The 17,975-nt window shown below is 31.6% G+C and overlaps 2 protein-coding genes across 3 annotated transcripts; one reads left to right on the top strand and one right to left on the bottom strand.

Annotated features, from left to right (window-relative positions):
- The first annotated feature begins 8,164 nt into the window (after positions 1 to 8,164).
- On the top strand, positions 8,165 to 10,391 carry LOC112741491 (monolignol oxidoreductase AtBBE-like 13). The gene is made up of 2 exons (XM_025790504.3): positions 8,165 to 9,355; positions 9,506 to 10,391. The coding sequence occupies exons 1-2, from the start codon at positions 8,413 to 8,415 to the stop codon at positions 10,195 to 10,197; spliced, it is 1,635 nt and encodes a 544-aa protein (XP_025646289.1). The 5' UTR covers positions 8,165 to 8,412; the 3' UTR covers positions 10,198 to 10,391.
- Positions 10,392 to 13,195: 2,804 nt separating this feature from the next.
- LOC112741490 (dihydroceramide fatty acyl 2-hydroxylase FAH1) lies at positions 13,196 to 17,644 on the bottom strand. 2 transcript variants are annotated; one of them, XM_025790503.3, is made up of 8 exons: positions 17,312 to 17,545; positions 16,460 to 16,517; positions 16,252 to 16,315; positions 15,990 to 16,082; positions 14,782 to 14,978; positions 14,564 to 14,669; positions 14,203 to 14,349; positions 13,196 to 13,671 (listed from the first exon to the last, which is right to left on the bottom strand). In XM_025790503.3, exons 3-8 carry the CDS (start codon positions 16,300 to 16,302, stop codon positions 13,552 to 13,554), a joined length of 714 nt encoding a protein of 237 aa, XP_025646288.1. In that variant the 5' UTR covers positions 16,303 to 16,315; positions 16,460 to 16,517; positions 17,312 to 17,545; the 3' UTR covers positions 13,196 to 13,551. The 2 variants fall into 2 exon arrangements, with proteins under 2 accessions (XP_025646288.1, XP_025646287.1); XM_025790502.3 differs by lacking the exon at positions 16,460 to 16,517 and having other exon boundaries at positions 17,312 to 17,644.
- Between the last annotated feature and the right edge of the window lie 331 nt (positions 17,645 to 17,975).

Raw genomic sequence — 17,975 nt, 5'->3', positions numbered from 1 at the left:
AAAACATATCCATGTCATCAATAATGTCCAATCTAGTCAACCTTTCCTTAGTATTGATCCTACCAACTAACACAAACTAGGTGAATAGCTCAACTCTTGATGGTAGTAGTCCTCTCCATATAAATATAGTGAAACTATAACTCGTAATGTCCTCTGGGAGAGTCTTAGCCTGCAAAATCTGCACAAATGAGTTAGTAGAATAAACTCCTGATCTATCAAATTTTCATACTATTCTGTTCTCCCTCTCACTTGTTAACCTGACAGATTGTAGAACCCCATGAAGTTGGTTAACTAATTCCAACTCCCATTAGAATAGTACTCTTCTCCAATGAAAGTTTCATATCCACTCTAACTCATCGCAGAACCCACAATCCCCTACTACAGATCCGACTTGGTTTAAAACCGAAAAAAGCCTTGAAAATACATCTTGCAACACACTACATGGTAGCTAATTATCTTCCCAGAATCGAATTCTTGTAACATCTCCTAATTCTAATGATAACTCTCTGACCATCTTATCTCTCACCTGCTATTCTCTTATCTGCAATTGACAAATATCCCTCCACGGACTACCTTTTTTAGGAATCGGTTGACAAGAAAAAAGGACATTTGGATTCAAGTAATAATTGTAAGAGCACACAATTTTCTTCCATAATGGACAATCTTCCTTTGAAAAGCGCCACCACCACTTGAATAATAATGCTGTATTTGGGAGTACTGCATTGCCCACACCCAAACCCCCGAAGCGTTTTGGAGCTTGCACAATTTTCCACCTCACCAAAGGTACCCCATCCCTTCCGTCCTCATTACTCCACAAGAATCTCCTCTGCAAAGATATCAACTTATCTGCTACTGCTATGGGCATCTTATATAAGTTAAGGTAGTAAATCGGCAGACTATTAAGCACAGATTTGATGAGTACCAGCTTTATTAATCGTTTTGGCTTTCCACAAATTGAGTTTCTCTTCTACTTTGTCTATAATAGGTTTCCATGTCTTGACCAATCGCGAATTTGCTCCCAAAGAGATAGTAAGATATTTGACTGACAATGTTGTTTCTTTACATCCCAACAAGCTACACATCCTGTGTGACCACTCTCACTCGCAATTAACTGAAATCAAGCTAGATTTATCAAAATTAATACTCAAGTCAGACATCATCTCAAAATACTGCAGAAGCCGCTTATAATTGTAAATAGTCTCCTCTTTCGGGGAACAAAAAAATATTGTGTCATCCGCAAATTATTTGACATATTAATATATTATCCTATTTTTTCTATTATTTAACATATTTGGTTAGGAGTATAACTGGATAGGGTTGATTTGGGTTCAAGATTAGAGTGAAAAAATTTGTATCCAAATAAATTAGGAACCACCTAGATAAAGACACTTAAAATATTTTTTTTAAAGATATTTTTTAATTTTTAAAATTTAATATATATAATCGATTAAACTGTATTATTTTTGTTAAAATTAGATTAGACAAATCAATTTGACTAAAAAATCGATAAATCAAACTTTGAACCAATCTAAATTAATATTCTTTTTTGTAGAACTGACTATAATACTCTTATTTTATATATATATTAAAAACCCTAAATCCTAACCCTATGACGGTATAGAGAGAAGAAAATGATTAGAATTTAGAATTCTCAAAAAATATATAATAGAAGTATTTTAGTCATTTTCTATAATAGGGGTATTATAGTTATTTTTTATTAAAAAAATTAATTTAGACCGATTCAAAATTTAATTTACTAATTTTTTAGCTAAATCAATTTGTCCAGTCTAATTTTAATAAAAATAATCCAATTTAATTAATTACATGTGTTAAATTTTAATTGCTAAAAAAAAAATCTTTAAAAAAAATATTTTAGGTGTCTTTATGTGAGTGGCTCCTAACCAATTAAAAAATAATTTGATTAATTTGGATTGTATTCACTAGTTTTTTTTAACTCATGTTCATTAATTGAATACCCAATTAGAATAAAATAAAAAAAATATATTTTAAAAAATTTTAGAAAAATAAATAAAAATGCTATAAATATTTTAAACAAAGAAGAATATATTAACATTATAAATTATCATCACAGATCATCACTATAACAAATTAACATTATAATAGTTTAAAATTATAAATTAACATCATAGACCAATACTAAAAATTAAATATTTTTTAAAACTAAATATATATAATAATTGGGTATTTATTTTTTTAGTTGTTCACAGTATTTCTTAACCTGATACGCTAAGGATTAATCGGCTGTGGATTTGAGCTTTATTTAAAAGTCTGTCGGTTAATAAATTGTTACATGTATAAAATGAAATTTAAACTCTGACACAACGGACGAATGAATTGAATATTCGACCAATCCAAATTGATTATAATTGGATATTCATATTGGGTTGATTTTCACAAAATTCAAACTGATATCCAACCCAGATAGAATCTAATCGTTTTAACATGATTAGCCGTCGAATATTAGAACCTATTAAATTAGATCAATTCAATTTTATAGTTGAATAATTGAATTACGCAAATTCACTTACAGTCCTAATATGATTCGTCATACAAGAATGCCTTGTGCTGATGACCTTACCGTCTTTTCATATAGTTTAATAATAATGTTAAGGAAATAAAAAAATAGTTAAAATTTATTTTATTTAATATTTATTAATTATTATAATAATTAATAAATATTAAATAAAATATTGTTATTTTTTACTTTTTTTTTGTTATTAAATATTTTTTATTTTTAATTGAATACTAAAGTTAATGGACTTTGTTAGGTAGATAATGATTTTTGTGAACAATGTGAACAAAGAGTTTTAAAATTGACCTAATAATGTGAACACATTATATCCTAAATTATCCATCTAAATCTTAATATTAGGATAACTATTCAAACATTTAATAAATTGAACATCTGATATATCTATTGTTGACGTTATTTAGTATTTTGATTGTGTATCTATATTTTTTAGACTTAGTATTTTTTTATTGGCTATTTCCGAGGACAATCACTTTGGAATTGAGACAACATATCTTAGAATTATGTGTCCTACACTTCTAGTTCTAGATCTCACGGCAGTGTTCAAAGTCTAATCATTAAAATATGATATTTGTGAAATCACTGTGCATCTACATTTGCATGTAGATGATTTGGGACACTCATACATTCTCAAGACAAGACTCCTAAGTCCTAACTACTTGTGGCTTTAAGTTGAAGAAAAATTAATTTGTTTTAATACGCAACACTGCCGTTTAACTAAGAAAATAATGCATGCATGAAGCAATGTCTTTAAAGTTTAAACATAACATTCCTTGACAATAGGACAAGATATAGACTTCTATCTTTAATTTACCCAAATAACAAAAGTAATTTTATTAATTAACTAAATTAGATCTTAGCTTATACATGTTCACCAACTCTACTTCACATTCTTCCCACTAACTAAGCAAAGATACAGTCAAATTGAACAAATTATTATTTTTTATATGCATACATGATTACGGTTGTCTTACTTGGCAAAGTTGATCTGAATATAATCCACCACTATGTTAAATGGCACATTAATCATCCACTCATAGTTCAAAATGGTTTATTAAAATTAAATCTACAAGAAGCTTGTGGCTCTTATTTAAAGAATCCATATAATTTGAACATTAAAATTTTCATTCTTTTTTTAGGTTAATAGTGGTTGACTTGAAGCCTATGCCGACATTTTGAAAGGAAATATGCATGTACAAATGCCCCATACAAGAATAGTTTTGTAGGTATTGGTTACTTAGTGGATTCCTAAGTGGTGCACCTATATATAGAGGTAACACTTTGATGATGGGCACGTGAATTATTATTATTATTTATTAATCAATGGATGTGCTACATAACACTGTTCCTATAACACACTAATTGTGGTGCATCTCAAATTTTCAAACTAGCTAGGCTGTGTCCTGGTTAAGATGCTAGCTGCAACGTGCAAGCATGGGTTCAGGTTAAGAAATTGAAGGAAGAAAAAGATATTGGTACGATGTATGAAAAAATATATAAATAATAATAAAAAAGAGAAGGAGAGGATAAGGGGGAGTGGAAGGAGAACAATCCTGCGCATTAAGTGCAATTAATTAATATAGTTGCATAGGTTGATTGATTGATACCATCACTATGTCTACATATAGTATTGGCGATTCCTTCACTTGATCACAATTATTATAGGCTGTAAATGCTCTACTTGTCTAAACAAATTTTATGAGCTTCATGCGTGCTTCGTATTCTAGGATTTGGCCCATTCACTTTTTGGTCCGATAATTATAATTCGATTAAATATAAGATATACTACTTCAGACGAAATGGTTATTTTAATACTATAAGTTAATAACAGATAAAATAACTTACAATTTTCGTTCTATTCATTAATTCTCACATTGATAATTAAAAACAGAGCCATTAAAATGGACTTAACCTGATTAACTCGAAAAAAAAATTATAAATTAAAAGGATTAGTTCGTAGGTTAAATAGGCGGATTATTTATTTTTATTAAAAAAGTAGTATTTTTAGTAGATATTTATTTTGATGTGATCCAAAAATTTGACACATCAACTAAAAAAATTATTTATTTAAAATTTTTGACCTAAAAAATATATTTTTTATTAAAATATTTTTTAAAAAAGAGTAAATGGACTAATCTGTTTAACCCATTAGACCGACCATAAACAATCCAAACTAAAAAATTATAGCCTGCAAATAAAATAAACTTAAACAGGTCAACCTATCATTTAACCCACAAACTTAAACAGATGAATCTAAATGGACCGGACTGATCATTTGACAGTCCTAACTAAAGATTCCAAAAAATTAAATTCATTAACTATCAAGTCCAATTCTTTCTAAATTCGAAATACCTAATTAAATTAACACACAATATTACTACACAAGAAGAACACTCGTATATACATAGTTTAATTTTGATGTAATATTTTATACAGTTGTGCAATCACAACTGTTTTTTTGAATGACTATTTACGCGATTAATATAAAAAGTAGTTATTTTTGTTAATATGGCGTTATGTGATTGGATGCATGTGTAAAACAGTTGCATCAAAATTAAATTCATATATATATTGTTAAAATTTGTTTTACGAGAAAAGGACAAATCGATTCCTGACTTTTTGGTCCGTGAATATTTAAGTTCTTGAGGATTTAAAAATATATTATTTAAGTTCCTAACCTCTTCAAAATCTGGACATATTGATTCTTAAGTCTAGTTTGTCCAATTTTAAAAATCTTTTTACGTGTACATCCGACGAAAGTCACGTTTGATTTTTCTGTTGAATCTGACAGACCCAAGTAAACATGAGGAATCGATATGTTCAAATTTTAAAAAGATCAAGAATTTATATATATTTTTAAATTCTCGAAAACTTAAATATCCGTGGATCAAAAATTAAAGAACCTATTTGTGATTTCCTCTTGTTTTATTAATCGTTTAGTACTTGTTAGATGTTGCACTTTGTTCTAAGGAGCATGAGGCAAAAAGAGCAAGCAATCCCAAAATTAAGAAATAACAAAATGAATAAAGATTAAACCAAACCAAGACTTATGAGGAGAATTATTCTATATATCCTGTTTTGCATCTACATGCACTAATTGAGTTTTTTCTTTCTTTCTTTTTTTCAATTTCAATTTTAAAATCACCTAATCATTATAATAAACTAGTTAATTAGCTGCCCATACCACGCAGAAATTTCTCCCTCTATCTCCGAGCGTAAAGAAAAAATTTCCACTTCTTTATTACTTTCTTCTCCTTTCTTTAAGCTTCCATTTGTTTAATTTTAAATAAAAAATACAGTTGATTGCTACATATGTTAAAATAAAGTAAGTCACCATCCTGAAAAATGTTTTCAATAAATTATATCATGTTCAAAAGGACCTTAGTAATTATAGTTGTAATTTTATTTAGCCACAAATTTTTTTAATTTGATAAAATCCAGTAGTAATATATTAGAAAATTAAAAAGATTTGGAACCAATTTTCTTCATCCAATAATTAATCACTAATCGATGTTTATCTTTTCTTTTAAATTTCTCTTTCTCTTAGCCTTTGCCCACTTAATTAATTTATTCATTGGCCTGATTTTTTTTTTTTTTTTTTTTTACTAAAGATAGGAGACTCGAACCCACAACCTTTTAATTGAATATGGGAGACTATGTCATTTGAGCTATTAATTTATTCATTGGCCTGATTGTTGATTAAATAAAAAAAAAGTTAAATATCTAAGAAAACCGTAAATATTATTATCTACTAAGTATTAAGAAATATACCAAAATGAAATGGAATTGTATTTCAAATGAAGAAATATATACATACCAAGTTAAAGTAATTATTGCCATTCTAGTTTTTATTTACAAGTGACACACTACACACCATATTTAAAATGTGTATATGTATAATATATAGTTTTCAAGAATTACTCAAGTAAGTATGACTTCTACACATAAGTTAAGCTTTGAGCGATGGGGATTTCTTAGTTTAGCAATGATAACTCTTGGCAAATAAGCATTACGAAACTTAAGCCTCCGCCATTATACTTTACGTAACACCATGAACTCAAGTAACAAATGTACCAATTAATGAACGATGTTATGGACCTACCTGTTATCCCCACTACAAAGCCATGAAAAAGATTTAATTAATTTATAATATTATAAATGAAAGATAATTTATAGCACGCAGAAAGAAAATTATGAAGAATATGCATTACTTGTTGCATGATCATGTAATACGATGCACAAATTAATAGAGATATTATGCTTATCTTTTATTCTTCAAAAAAATAAATATTTTTTAAACACTCGTGGGGCCATTGAAGACTGTTGTTGCTTTGCTTATACCATTCTTTTTGTTAGCAGGGGACGAAGCAGATAAGTTATTGACTAAACTATTAATTTAGCCAATTAAAAAAAGTAAATGATACTTTAATTTAGGAAAAATATAAGTAGACAATGAGAATATGAACAATAGATATGTGGGATGTTCAATTCAATAGATGATTATGTTGATTATTTTTAATTGGATGGTTATTTCTTTTGATTCGATTTACTCATACACAGTTAACAATGGTTGGATGTTCAATTCACTAGGTATACACATGGTTATTCTAATGTTAAAATTTAAGAGGTAATTTAGGGATGGAGTATTTTTTTACTTTATTGGGTCAATTCTAGAATCCATTATTCAAATTATTTACAAAAGTCATTGTCTACCTAGCAAAACCAATTTAGTTTAATTTAGTTTCTGAAATTAGGGGTGAGCACGGGTAGCGGGTACCCGATTACCCGTCCGAACACGAACCAAACCAATTAAATTGGTTCTGAAATCAACGGGTAATCGGGTCTAACCCGAACCAAACCGATGACTTTTGTTAGTGATTGGTTCGAGTATCGGTTTTGGGGGTGCGGAATCCGAACCAACCCGCGAACCCGATCATATATTAATTAAATAAAAAATAAAAAAATATATATGACTTTTCCATTAGACAATGATTATTCATTATTAATATGTTTCGATTTTAATGAGTTTAGTTTTTAATGTATTTGGTATTTAACATGTTTGGATTATTTCTATTGATGTTACATGTTTATTGTACTTGTTGAATTTTTAAGATAAAAATTTAGTTTTTTTTTATGAATTTCAAAGTCATCGAGTACCCAATTACCCGAACCGAATCAATCCGTTCTTAATCGATTTGGTTTGGTTCGGGTACATATACAAAAAAATACAAATTCGAACCAAACCAAACCAATTATATTTTGATCGGTTCGATTCTAATTTTACCATAAACTCGAACCAAACCGACCTGTGCTCACCCTATCTGAAAGAGTCATGATATTAATTATTTTGTTTTTGGAAAATATATATAGGTGATATTATTGAACGTATCAACTCATTTTCCTAATTATTTTCAAAGTCTCAAACAATAACATATATATTTAAATTTTTATTTATTTAAATATAGAAAGATAATTAATAAAATGAATTTAAGTATATTAATGTTACAAGTATACTAAATTAGTGGTATGAATATTTTAGGGGGAAAAACCTGATCTAACTGTACAGATATATTTGTAGCAAATGTGAAAGAGGTGGATGTTGTTGGAATCAAAGTAAAAATGAATGAATTTTTAATTCAATTTGTTTCCATACCATCATAATGTAGTGTTAGAAGATTGACTATGATGAGATAATGCCATGGCAACACTATTTTCATTTAAATTTGTGTGACGTTTGTCTTAGCTCAATTATACGTAAAGTGTTGTATTATATATTTGGCACTATAAGTATAAATATAACATCTATGGTAGCTTCGTTCTACACAAAAATACAGAAACCAATACCTTAGAAACACAGAACCATGGTGTTACTACGTTCACACTTGCCAACACTATTAGTCCTTTTGTTATCATCAATTTTTTCATTCTCAAATTCAGCTTCCATTGAAGAAAACTTCATCCAATGCCTAAGCTTTTATTCAGATAAAGCACCACCGTTTTCCTCATCAATTGTGACACCAAAGAATGATTCATTCACCAACGTTCTTGATTCCTCAGCACAGAATTTAAGGCTTCTGGTGCCTTCTGCGCCGAAGCCGGAGTTTATCTTCACACCGTTGAATGAATCTCATGTCCAAGTGGCTGTGATTTGCTCAAAGAAGCTTGGAATTCACATGAGAGTGCGAAGTGGAGGCCATGACTATGAAGGATTGTCATATGTTTCTGAGATTGAAACTCCTTTCATAATAATTGATTTGGCCAAGCTTCGCGCCGTGGAAGTAGACATACAAGATAGCAGCGCTTGGGTCCAAGCCGGCGCCACGGTCGGCGAAGCCTACTACAGAATATCAGAGAAAAGCCCGGTTCATGGATTCCCGGCCGGGCTTTGCACAAGCTTAGGGATTGGAGGACACATTGTGGGAGGTGCATATGGATCCATGATGAGAAAATATGGGCTTGGAGCCGACAATGTCCTCGACGCGAAAATTGTTGATGCCAATGGTAGATTACTTGACAGAGAAGCCATGGGGGAAGATGTGTTTTGGGCCATCCGAGGAGGCGGAGGTGGAAGCTTTGGAATCGTTCTTTCGTGGAAGTTGAATCTTGTTCCAGTGCCAGAAACCGTGACAGTTTTCACGGTTTCCAAGACACTGGAGCAAGATGCAACTAAGATTGTTCAAAGGTGGCAAGAAGTAGCACCAAACATAGATGAGGAACTCTTCATGAGAGTCATCATTCAACCAGCTTCTACTGCTAACAAAACTGAAAGAACCATCTCAACTTCTTACAATGCTCTATTCCTTGGTGATTCTCTATACAAACACTTCATTTTTACTCACATATGCATATCTGTATCGGCCTAGTGGGATAAGACTTTGTTGTTGTGCATATCTGCTTCGAATACTATAGCTACTAGTTTAATTTAATACACGTATTTGAATTTGTGTAATGCAGGTGATGCTGATACACTCCTCCAAGTAATGCAGCAAAAGTTCCCTGAATTGGGTTTGACCAAAAACGATTGCTTGGAAACTAGTTGGATCAAATCAGTGCTGTATATTGCTGGCTTCCCTAAAGATACACCTCCAGAAGTTCTGCTTCAAGGGAAATCAACATTCAAGAATTACTTCAAAGCCAAGTCAGATTTCGTTAGAGATCCGATACCGGAAACCGGCCTAGAAGGGCTGTGGCAAAGGCTGCTTGAAGAGGATAGTCCCTTGATGATTTGGAACCCATATGGTGGAATGATGAACAGCTTCTCGGACTCCGATTCGCCGTTCCCTCACAGAAATGGAACACTCTACAAGATCCAGTACTTAACCTTATGGCAAGATGGAGACAAGAATGCAACAAAGCATATAGAATGGATTAGGAAGCTTTACAATTACATGACACCTTATGTGTCTAAGTTCCCAAGGGAAGCATATGTGAACTATAGAGATCTTGATTTGGGTATGAACAAGAAGAATAGCACAAGCTATATACAAGCAACTGCATGGGGTAACATGTATTTCAAGGACAATTTCAATAGGTTGGTTAAGATTAAGACTAAATTTGATCCGGAGAATGTGTTTAGGCATGAACAGAGCATTCCACCACTTCCAGTTTCAAGGCTAAAAGACAGAAAATGCAATAAATGGGGATAAGAGTTATATTATTAGGGGGTGGAATCTGAAAAACTTGTTAGAAGTGTTTATTTGATAATTTAGAGGAATAAAAGGAGGGTTTGTATTTGTATGTTAATTAGTATTCTGTTTTTTGTTTTGTTTGTTCATTTTTAATGTTAATGTTGTAACACAGTAATTAAGTGCTTAATCATATTGTTCATTGTGATTCTGTATCTAACAAGATTACAACTGTTCTAAATACAAAGAAACTCGGCAGTATATAGTGTTGCTTTCCTTGCAAAACATTCATGGTCTCTGTCTGTGTTCTCAAGCAATTACACAATTTGCTGTTCATTTGTAAAATTTTTACCTCACTTTTTATTTTATTTCCATCCAAACATACCAAAACTTTCAAATATTTAACTTCATTTAAAATAAAATTGAACATATTCCACAAGAGAATAATATTGATTAGACCATGGTGCATTAAAGAATATTGTCATGGTCTAAAATAATAAAGATCTTACTTTCAACAACAACAACAACAACAACAAAGCCTTGTCCCACTAAGTGGGGTCGGCTACATGAATCAAACGACGCCATTGTGCTCTGTCATGTATCATGTCTACAGAGAGACCGTTTACATGTAGAAATATTGAAAACAGATACATGTTAAAAAACAACACATGTTTATGTATAAATATATGATAAATGATTTCTTTTATCTACATAACATTTTTAATAACAATAGAAACTAAACAGGCTCCGAAATCACCACTAACGAAAATTACTTCACACAAAAGAGAAATTCCAGCATAAAAGACGCTGAACTAGAACCACTTATTAATTTCAAAAAAAGTTACACAACACAGCCAACGTGTTTCAGGAGCTGGAAATCACATGCAATAGAGATGAAAACAATTTACTATTTCATGCATGTTTTATATTTTAATTTTTCTATGCTTAAAACAGATCTGAAGGCTTAAAAATCAATATGTCAATGATGTAGCTAGAAATTTTGATGCATAGGGCAATCACAAATATTGACCAATGATACAGTAGATCGAAAACAAAGAATAATTATATAACATGCTTTTTCATTTTTAATCAATAAGATATAATATGTTTCAAACTCAGAAGTTTTAAAAAAGCTCAGCAAGATGTATTGCTGGATTGCACATTAAAATTTGTTGTCTTTTCTCACAAAAAAAAAGTGAAACAATAGAACATACACAAATCTACATGGGAATGACAACACGAAGCAGTAAATATTCTTAAAAAAAAAAAATTAACACAATACTCCAAAAATTGCTAAATATAATAATCCTTTTGGAATAACAAAGCCAACAAACATAAAAACAAGAAACATATTCCAAAAAATATAGACTTTCAAAAGAGCAACTATATGTTCAAGACAGTCAACATACCCGAATCACAATGATGCCCCTGAAATTTAATTACAAGAAGAATGAACTTCAGTTCGTGTTAGAGTACTCATAAGTTGAAATAATCTGTTATGTGATATATTTAATATTATGGGAGCCACTCAGATAAAGACGTCTAAAACGTCTTATTTTAAAAATGTTTTTTAGTAATTAAAATTTAACATATACAATCCAATTAAATCATGTTATTTTTATTAAAATTAGGCCAAACAAATTAATTTAACCGAAAAAATAGTGAATCAAATTTTCAACGAATCTAAATTAATATTATTTTTTATATAAAATTACTACAATATCCTTATTATAAAAAATAACTAAAATACTCCTATTATATATATTAATTTTGAGAATCTTAAATTCTAGTCATTTACTTCTCTATCGTTATAGAGTTAGGATTTAGAGTTTTTAAAATATATATATATATATATATATATATATTATTAGAATATTTTAGTCATTTTCTATAATAAGGATATTGTAATTATTTTTTATAAAAATAATATTAATTTAGACCGATTTAAATTTTGATTCACTATTTTTTTGATTAAATTAATTTGTTTGGTCTAATTTTGATAAAAAAAATATGATTTAATTAGATTATATGTGTTAAATTTTAATTACTAAAAAATATCTTTAAAAAAAGACATTTTAGACATTTTTATCTGAGTAGCTCCCTTAATGTTATGGATCTTTTATATCTATTTTAACAGTACTGCTAACCCATTAAGTCAGACCCAAGACATTTTATGTTAGATATTCTGAATTATCTATACAATGCAGCCATGCTCATTAACCATATAATTACTGACAGGGGGAGTAAGAGTTATCAGACCTCGTTAGAATTAGAGATTTGATTTTATATTCGAACTGTATGCTTAAAAAAAAGTGTACTGCAGCCTGCATATAAACATTCCCCTTTCATTGGATACTCATAATTAGTTATTAGGGTAAAGTATTAAATTGGTCCCCTAGGTTTGGGCGTAATTCTGTTTTGATCTTTAAGGTTTAAAGTGTTCTATTTGAATTCAAAAAAATTTCATTTAGCATCAATTTAGTCCCACAGTGAGGTCAAAATTAAATAATTAACAAAATGTCCTACATAACAATAGTACAAGAAAAACAAAATCGATAATCTGGAGAACAAGTACAACCTCCAGAGGCAAAAATCAACAATTGATACATCAATACATCTATTTATTATTTTTTTATAATATAAATAAAATATTTTCTATAAAACTAAAAAAAATGATAAATAAATGTATTGATGCATCAATGGTTGATTTTGTACCTCTGGAGCTTGTACTTATTCTCCAGATTATCGATTTTGTTCTTGAACTGTTATTATGTAGGACATTTTGTTAATTATTTAATTTTGACCTCACTGTGGGACTAAATTGATACTAAATGAAACTTTTTTGGATTCAAATAAAACACTTTAAACCTTAAAGACCAAAACAGAATTACGCCTAAACATAGGGGGCCAATTTAGTACTTTACCCTAGTTATTATAAAAGATTGGTTTAATTTATGGAAAAAGAAAAATCGGCCACATAAAGCTTTTAAATTGGTTTAATTTTTTTGGCACAAAGCAATTTTTACATAACCTGAATCCTTATCTTTATTAGTAATAATATTTCTCTGGAGTTGAGAATCATGAACATGGAATGGAACAAATTGAAACTGGAGTAAAGATGAGAACTGAAAGGAATATGCACAATCAGGCGAGTTTTCTACCATAAATCTAATACAATAATCAATTTTTAGCAGAATGTTTAATTGTAGAACTTTGCACTTGCACCACAAAATTGACAAAATGATGGCACGCCAGCCCCCAGGAATATCCACTGGGGGTGCAAAATAAATTAGACCCAAAAAAATAATAATAAAAGCAGATCATCTGAATTTGCTATTATCTTAACCAATGAATATATGCTCCACCCTTGGTAATTTACATACTTTTGGCACCCTCTTTCGTTGGAGGAAGTGTCCCAAAAACACTATCCCATAGTGACGAAGTAATCCCAAAGCCTTTGTTCTGGATCCGAAAGTGATGATTCAAGTGGTACCTCTGCAGAATAACGAAGGAAAATACCATGATTTGGATTTTATGGCTACAAGCTGAAAAGTATAGCAGAAAAATGAAAAATACTACATTGAAAGACATGCAATTAAATCTTCCCTATAAATGTGGACTTAAATCCATTTAATGTCTTTTGAGAAATGTCAATGTGAAGTTTAGGAAAACAATGACACAAACAACACCTATGCAGGATTTGTAGGCCCCAACAGACATAGATTGACACAGCATTGTAGGTAACTGAGAATAGGAAGATCCAAATCACTTGACAAGAACCGCGTAGTGGCCCACAGCAGAGAGTCATATAAGTATCAATAATTCAATATTTAAAAAAAAAATAATAAATACTCATAATTCAAAAAAGACCAATTTTGGTCAGCTCGTATATGCAATAATCTAAACAACTATTTTCTTTTTCAGTGATTTATCCTAGGATGATATGATTTGCATAGCAGCATAATGAAGCAATGAATGCTAAATTAATTGTTCATCCACAGTCAAAGGACAAGGGCAGTGTTTTACCTTGAGATTTCGGGGTACTTCAGTTTTTGGCTGACCATGATGCACGTAATAATGGGTGCAATCATACATCACATAACCCAATAAACCACCTCCAAATAAAGCAGGAGCAACTACAGGGGTGGATAAGAGCTTAACCAAGTTCCAGAACTGATGAACACGGCAAAACAAAAAATACTAACATCACTTCATGGAACCTTAAATCATGGATATACAAAGATTTAGCTTTATTTTGAAAATGGCCAGAAATCTTTTTGACAGGAGGAACTTGTAGCTAACTCAAGAAACATAACATGATTGCCAAATTTTTCTTCTCCATAAATGATGTGAAAAAGTAGTACATAATATGGCAGGAAGGAGATACCGGAAACAATAATATTGCTGTTGCAGCTGGGGGAAAAACAAGCCTCAAGCCATCCATGGGATGCTTATGGTGGCAGCCATGGAGAAGATAATGCAGTGTGTTCCACCTAGATCGACATTCAAAAAGTGGAAATAAACAGTCAGTGTTGGTCATGCCAATAAATAGATATCAATAAAGAACACTACAAGCAAACATTAACACAGAAAGAAAGAACTAACCAATAGGTTTTTGTTTCAATGTGAAAAAGAAATCGGTGCAATGAGTATTCAAGCAATGTCCAAATAAGAATGCCAATAACCACGAACAAAGCTACACGAGGACAACTGAGGCCCAATTGTACAGAGTTATGAATAAACCAACATACAACTGGCAGCCAAATAACTGGTACAGCCCACCAGACTGTGCGTGTCAAGAACTGTTCCAAGTAGTAACAAGTCAACAATCAGGTGAATTTTTCTACATGTATAATCGGAAAATAAAATTAAATCTACATTTAATTTATAATGCAGTTCATGCAAGTAGGATTGTCTTAAATTCTGTTGCAACCTGCCAATCAAGCCGAGAGGAAAATTCTACTCTAAAACCAGCTATGCTCTATCACAATCTATGCACGGACACGAGACACGACACGGGACATACGGACACACAAATTTGGAATTCTTATAATACACGGGGACACGGTATATATATAAAATATAAAGTATTTTTTAGATAAATTATAATGATATTTTGATATTTTATTAATATTAAAATATAAATTAAATTTTTAATTATATAAAGTATTTAAAATTTGTTTTAATAATTTATTATATATACTATTTCTAAACTCATTTCAATAATACATGTTAAGAATAAAATTGGACACGCTAACACGTGATGGTATTTAGGAGTGTCCGAGCGTGTCCAGAAAAGAATTTTTTATTTTTTATTAAAACACGATTGGACACAGAAGACGTGTGTCCGACGAGTGTCAATGAGTGTCGTGTCTAAAATGTGTCCGACACGCAGACACGGCAAATCAGAGAAGTGTATGTGCTTCATAGATCACAATAAATGTTGGGCAGTGATAATGAAGCATCAACAAGAGCAAAACAATAAGTTTAACTGAGACAGGAGTGCCGAGGGGGACAACTAGAAAACCAGAAATACAAGAAAGTATATGATCCGGGGTTAATATGTCATGCAGCAACTTAGAGTACCAACTAATGAGGACAAGATGATAGAAGGTAGTAAACTAAGCAAACTAGACTAGTTGCTCAACAAAATAAAAAATTAGGGGAAACGGTTGAAAAAGACCTCATCGAAATGAACTCACTAGAACTTGGTCTTCATAGAGCCAATGCCCAATGATAAAAATTGGTCCATTTAGCTAACGTCGCCTACTGAGGCAAGACTCAATTGCTGTAGTTATAGTTAAAGAATATACCTCAAGAACATCATTTTCAAAGAACCGAGGGCCTTCCTTGCTAACAATTGGCTGGTGAACCCACTCTTGATAAGCTTCTCCAAGATGTCCAACCTGCAGAGTATCAAAATTCAGAAAGGATTAGTTGAAAAGTTTGTAAACTATTTTAATGTTATATCATCCTAAGTTCATACAAAAACAGAAATCAAACCTATACAACAATTGAAGTCTGACAAGGCAGAACATATAAGAAAGATGCGAGGGATAGGCATTGTGCCTGTACCTGGAAAACAAGGGGCTTATTCAAATCAACAACAAAGTTCTGTGCAACCATCTTGGGATTGAAGCTGGACACAAGGAGGAAAAGGTGTCAGCTGGAAATAAGGTTAATTTTTTGGAAAAAAAAAAAACCCTTAAAAATTACAAACGCATAAGTAATAGGAAGCACACAGATGGGTTAAAAACCAGTGACACATATTAGTTTATGTTACCTTGATTGTTAGGTATTGATTTTGACCTTATTATTTGACAGGTTGTTTCTGACCTTAACTATATATAAAGAAAAGGTTAGGAAGAGAATTTGCAAATTAAGTTTGAAAAAACAGTTGCCAGGTCATAAATTACAAGTTCCAAATTTTGCATATCAAAAACAGGGTGGAAAAGCAACAAAAAAAAATTAAAAATCAATGATTTTCGTGTGTTATACTGCAAAACAATTAAGCATTCCAGAGCTTAACTAGTGTTTTCACCAATCTTAGTTGCAAGCAAACTGAAATGATTAGGCGCATCACATTTTTGCGAAATAGATACAAAAACCAAACATTCCATTCCCACAACACCCCCCTCCCCCAATAGGCATCACAATTGCACAAAAGGACCTTAGTCGTTTTCGTCCAACCAAAATTGCGAAACTCCTCAGCAGCATCAACATCAAACAAAATTGAAAAAGAAAGAAAGCAAAGATTTCACATTCAAACAACAGGCCCGAAACATCACCAGCATTTAAAACCCGGGAATCAAAATTAAATTTAAAATAAAAATTTTAAGCAAAAACTTTTCTGTTTTTCTTTTCTTTTCCATTTCTTTAACCGTCATCATTATCTTGTAGTACGGACAGCTTCAGATAAAGAAATCCCCCAAAGTTGAAATAATAGAAAGCTAAGCTCAAATCCAGAAACAGATCCACAACGAGAACAAATTGACACCTAAATTACAAATCCAAACTTAAACTCCCAAGAAACCTAGCACTTAACCAAAATGCAGTGAAACAGAAATTTGCAACGATGGAGCAATACTCGAAGGTTAGATCTATAGAATTTAAAGTGAATCTCAGAAGAACGAACCTGATAGAAGACAATGCAATGCGGTTGCGATTGAAGTGAAGTGAGAGACGTAAGGTATCTCCCGAGAGCGAAGAAGAGCCACGCCGGGAAGAAACTCACGTTTCACTTCAGCGTAGCTTCTACCTTGAAGTTCAACTTATTATTGAGCTGTTTTGTGTTGTGTGTTAATTTAACGATTTGATGATAATAAAAGAATGAGAGAGCAGAGAGCTTAGAGAAGGGAGAAAGAACGACAAGTTGGCGTTGGGGGAGTGATGGTGAAATTTGAGTGGGGGCGGAGGGGTGAGTGAATCTGGACCGTTGGTTTGCGAGGGGGAATCAATGAATGAACGCAGAGATATAAGAGAATAATGGTATCTACTATCTAGGCGTTAACAGGCTGGCAGAATGGAACGGGGTCACGTGAGTGTGGATGGGAGTGGGGGTAGGAGAGAAAGAAATAGAGAGAATCGCGTTTTGGAACGGCAGTTACGGCTACGCCCTTTTGTGGTGGTGGGGTCAGGCGAATCTCCACAGCACAGTGTAGAGTTAAGACGACGTGACGTCAGATTTTTTTTTATACAAAGTGAGTGCATGTGCATCCACATAGAAGGGGGCTGGAAGTGGAGGATGAAGCCATGTGTGTGTGCTATACTGTCCGAAAGGGTGTTTTTTATCGTTAGTT

The sequence above is a fragment of the Arachis hypogaea genome, chromosome 14, assembly GCF_003086295.3.
Source record: "Arachis hypogaea cultivar Tifrunner chromosome 14, arahy.Tifrunner.gnm2.J5K5, whole genome shotgun sequence".
Lineage (NCBI taxonomy): Eukaryota > Viridiplantae > Streptophyta > Magnoliopsida > Fabales > Fabaceae > Arachis > Arachis hypogaea.
This window is presented reverse-complemented; position numbering and strand designations above follow the sequence as displayed.